At 40.0% G+C, this 5,126-nt stretch overlaps 1 protein-coding gene across 1 annotated transcript in view; it reads right to left on the reverse strand.

The window, feature by feature from the left end:
* The window catches only part of LOC102193097 (keratin, type I cytoskeletal 18), an 8,761-nt gene extending 4,683 nt beyond the window's left edge, over window positions 1-4,078 (reverse strand). The window contains exons 1-4 of the mRNA XM_005735321.1: window positions 4,032-4,078; window positions 1,266-1,538; window positions 1,015-1,140; window positions 481-563 (exon numbers count right to left, since the gene is read on the reverse strand). Of these exons, the coding sequence (XP_005735378.1) occupies window positions 481-563; window positions 1,015-1,140; window positions 1,266-1,529 (473 nt within the window). The 5' untranslated portion in view covers window positions 1,530-1,538; window positions 4,032-4,078. The remainder of the gene's footprint in view (window positions 1-480; window positions 564-1,014; window positions 1,141-1,265; window positions 1,539-4,031) is intronic.
* Window positions 4,079-5,126: the final 1,048 nt, after the last annotated feature.

Below are 5,126 nucleotides of genomic sequence, written 5' to 3' on the forward strand. Positions count from 1 at the left end.
GTTGCTGTACTTCTGCTTCTGACTTCCCTTTGCATAATATTTATTAGTCAAAGTAGTAAGAAATGCCTATGCAGTCAGGAAGTCTTACAAAAGTAGCCTGAAATTAATTAATACAGCAATAAAAACTCAAAGAACACAAACATTTTCTAATAATAAGAAAAACTTTGTATTAAATATACATTTACTGATATATACTAATAAATATTTGGCTGTATGTAATGAAAACTGTATGTTAGCTGACATACTATCCTTTTTATGCTTTTTAGTGTTCCTACAGTAATCTTTTAATTTAATAATCAGTACTTAAATAACTTTTTCCAAAGAACGCTGTGTTAATGTGCAAACATTTTTTTGTTGATTGAGCAAATGTTTGACCAAAACATGACAGAGGCGTCAATGACATTATTAACAGAAACATCTCTTTGTATCATTCTGCAAAAACAGCTTTACATCACCATGGTGCAATCATTAATCACTCACTTGATTCTGAAGTCATCGGCAGCCAGTTTAGCATTATCGATCTCTAGCATGAGACGAGCATTTTCCAAGGTCTTCTTCCTCACCTGATAAATATTAACATAGGTCAATAATAGCATTAAATCCTGGATTAAAGCTTATATAATATAATTTAACGTTAGTGTATGTTCATGTTACCTTTGTGTGTTACACTAATAGCAACAAGGTTTCTAAATAATACATTAAGAGTTGGATTTGTGGCTGGTGAGAAGTTCGAGCTTCATTGAACTGTGACTAATTCTGTTTTAAAAAGCACAAAACAATCATTAACTCTGGCCTGGCTTCTTTTACTACTTGTTAACTAGAAGTATGAGCTGATTCTGCCTGTGATGACTCTCCTAGTGCACTTCCTGCTAAAATAGATCTGATATTTGCATGAATGTTTTGTCTATGTAAAGTGATCAGTCATTATAACCTTGAGCCTTGTTTGCCCCTTCTAAACTCAGATCTTATGCTGACCTGACATTTTCCCCTGCCTGCCTGCCACTCGATGCCTACCTCTTGCTCAACAGCATGAGCTTGGGCCATCATGGAATCGAGGTCATGACCTTTGGGAATGCGTTCGAGCATCAGCTGCTTAATTTTCATTTCCAGATCAGCGTTGGAGCGCTCCAGTGAACGCACCTGGAGGATACAAAGAGCCACAGAGAAGGGAGGACACAGGTTAATGATCAAAGTCTTTCAGCTTACTGCTTGTGTTATTTCCTGGGCTGATAACGTAACAGTGGAGTGCTGTGTTATTGTCAGACCTTGTCCAGGTAGTTGGCCAGACGGTTGTTGAGACTCTGCATAGCTTCCTTCTCATTGGTGCTGTTGCCATGGAGTCCATTAATTTGAAGGCTTGCTGGCCCGTTGAGATCCTGGCTGATGGAAGCTGAACGGGTGAGCGGGCTCGCTACAGCGAAAGACACAGAAGCCCGAGAGCGAGCACGGCCGGTGTCCATCAGCGAACGGCTGGAAAAGGAGGGCTGACGGCCAATAGAGTAGCTTTTCATTGAAATACTGGAGGCCATGATTGGCGGCTGTGAAGGCGTAAAGAACAAAGCAAAAAGGTTCGGGGGTTAAACAATGTTGTGTTTCAAGCCAGTGGTTCCCAACCTTTCTGATATGCCTCACGGCACCTTTATCAACTCAATTTAAACTTGATCTGGACAGCTTTTACATTACAATATCAAGGTTTTGCAGGCATGTGACCACTAACCGCATGGCGTTAACTTGTCTAGCATTTTTTGTAAATGTGACAAATGTCAGGTCAGTTGAACAAGACGCCAATTACACAGCCCTGGACACCATTGGTCGCAAGGGCAAAATGTGTATTCCCCAACCTGATGGCAAATGGTCGCTGGAGGTTGATGCTAGGCCTTGCCCCGTCAGCCAGCGACAGATCTTGCCAGATACCCGACCATTTGGCAAAAAGCTTGATTTTGTTGGTTGGTAGTTTCCGTGGAGCATGTGCTCTTGAGTGCAAAGATTCACTAACTACTCTCTGGGCGCCTTCAGAGTAAAAGCTGCACCTTTTGAAATGTGTTGGTTGGGGCAACGAAGTACAAATTTTACTTTAAAGATGAACATTCTTCGTTTAAGGTTTGCCTCAAACTTTTAAAACTTCTACTACTGCTCGGCAAGTATTTTATGAGTATTTGCAGACAACTGGCACCTTCCAAGCAAACTACAGGCAACTGTGGCAATCTGCATTAAACATTAAAAAGGTAGCCTCCTCTTTGCAGCTGATTTCATACCGACAGCCAGCGACTTCCAGCAAACACTCGCCAACCAGTTGGTAAATAGATATTTTTTTCCTCAAGACTGACTAGAATAACTTTAATGACAACTTTTAAATGTGTTTTATTTATTTATTTATCCATCCTATAAGTTAACAAGTGAGCAGCTTAAACTTGATTTTAGTAGTTCTGTGCTATTAGCTGACAGTTAGCTATAATGTTAGCTACTAATCTCAGCCAGTTGTTTGTATTTAAAGCATATGTACATTTATTTTGGTTGTGTATTTCCATTGCTAGTCATTACTTTTAGTTGTCTTTAATGCTGAAACCTGCTCTCATCTTACATTAAATGGTTAATTTCTGTTATTACATATTAGCTAAGTTTGGCTATGTAGCATGACTTGCCCTTGGGGTACTTATACGTTTATTTTTAACTACGAAGACAAGACGGAGGAAATGCATAAACTTGAGAAACAGAACCAGAGCACAATCACAGAGGTTTAGTCTCTTACAGGTTCATATCTTCGAAGAGAGCAGATGAATGTTTAAATTACACACATCATAACTTCAAAAGCCAGTCTGTTTGACCTTTGGCAGTCATTTAAATGTAGTGTTGCATGAGATCCGGTTGTAGAAAAGCTCTTTTGTGATCCTTGAGCAAATGTGCTTTATTCTAGCATTTCAGCAGACTTTGATGGAAATACAAGTAGGGTCTTATATTCAAGACCACTGATCGCCCACTGAAAATGATGAAAGGAGTCTTTCAATGAGCGTATGCACGGCTGCCTCGTGGCTGTTCATCCTAAGCATCTGCATCAAGAGATGACTGACTTCGTGGCCGGAGACTCTTCAGTCTGTCAGTCTCAGCTCTGTGCAGACATAATTCAACTCAAGTCAGCATAAAATCTAAATGCAAATGACCACAGCTCGGCTATGGGCTGAAGAAGAGCCTCTCACTGAGACTGTGGGACTCTCACATATTCTTTTACGTATGATAATAAGATGTGTTTTATATTCAAGAAGAGACTGATAGAGGATTTCTAAAAGAACAGAAGCAAACAGAGAAGGATACAGGTGTCTATGCGCCTTCAAATGGCACGTCTTTGTAATCGGTTTTTAATGATCAATGATGTTACTGTCAGTAATATTAGTACCAACGCAACAGGTGTTCATGGTATTTCCTTGACTTTACAAAAGGTTAACTGTTTTTTGGATGTCAAACGTAGTGAAGGACAGGGTGGCTTTGTGTGTGTGTGTGTGTGTGTGTGTGTGTGTGTGTGTGTGTGTGTGTGTGTGTGTGTATACGCTCGCAAAGTTTCAGTAGCAGATTAGCGGTCAAGGGAACCTCTCTGTCTCTCTGTCACTTGATCCTCACAACACCGTTCCCACAACACTACAAAGGACCCAGCAGGAGACAGACAGTCCTTGTTCAGATGAGAGATAGAGCTTGGGAAAATGATCTAGAAAATATTCAGAGTGAATTCCAGCAACACAACGGGACACGCTGTACAGCAGGAAATGGGCATTTTATAATGTGGGATCATCAACTATCAACTGACTAATATGTGTGCTGACCATTTGAATGAAACTGAGCAAGAAGTTTAGAAGTTTTATTTGGATTCATGTCAGTGCATTATTATAATTATTCCATGATAACAGCCTTATTACTAATTAAATGTATTAAACAAGCAAGCAAAACCACTAATTAATATTTACCTGTTTCATTTAAGGAAGTCTGATTCCTAAAAATAAAGAATAAAAGAATAAAACCAACAAGATATATATTCTCCTTACCAGGACTTTGTTCAGGTAGAGTTAGTCTACGATCCAGAAGAATGTAGTAGGCTCTGTTTGCTGCTGATGCTACAGGTGTGCTTATATGCAGGTGAGCGGGAGTGGGAGGATCTAACTCTCAAGTAGAGGTGTGTTTAATGCACCTGAAGGTCTTGAGAAAGGTAGGGTGCTCTTCCCACTCGTGCCTGCTCACTTTATGTCTTTGCCATTGTTATTTGCGTTTAAACTCCGATGAAAAGTAAACAGGTAAACTAAACGCAAGACATAATGAAAAAACCAGGTGCTACATTTTTGGGAGGTGATGGTAGGGATAGGAGCTTTAGATCTCCTCATAAACCCGATAATATGTTCTATAGATTGCTGCAGACACTCGTGGAGTCATCGGGTTTCACAGCATCAGGCACACATTTAAAACCACTATCAGGCAGACTGAGTAGCACTGTTTATCTCAGGAAAATGACACCTGTAAACATTACTAGCAACATACAGGCAGTTCTTAAAATTGCTGTGTTGAAGCAGGAAAAACGGGCAGCATAGTTGTTGATGGCTGAAACTGCAAGACTCTTGGTCAGATCGTCTCCAGAATGGCAGGTATTACTAAAAGGATATAATAGAAAGAAAGCAGAACGCATTGCAACATACCAAAAGTTCTTATGCTAACCTCTTTCCTAAGCGCCTATAATTGGCATGTGTGCTCAACTTACCACCCAGCAATGAAATAGTATGAGTTGGTCTGAGGAATTACATTTTGTTTTAATTCAGGCGACTGACAACAAACACATGTGTGTCATTTATTGAGAGAAGAGGTGACAATGTGATGCAGTACAGGAAGAAGCCAGGTTGTCAGGTGCTGCTAGGAAACCTGGCATTCATGTGGCCGTTACAGTGACTTGTGCTCATAACTGAAACAACAGAAGTCCTTGAATGTTCATAAATGGTTTGCAGAACATAGTAAAGAGTTGAAATTGCCTCAAAATTCCCAAGACCTCAATCTGAACAAGCATTTGCGAGATGTGTTTGGAAAAAAGTAGTATAAAATCATGGAGGCCTCACCTTTAAAGTCACAGGATCTACAGCTAATTCCACTTGTCTGAT

Source organism: Pundamilia nyererei, unplaced genomic scaffold (assembly GCF_000239375.1).
Source record: "Pundamilia nyererei isolate P.nyererei 1_Seehausen unplaced genomic scaffold, PunNye1.0 scaffold00063, whole genome shotgun sequence".
Taxonomy (NCBI): Eukaryota; Metazoa; Chordata; class Actinopteri; order Cichliformes; family Cichlidae; genus Pundamilia; species Pundamilia nyererei.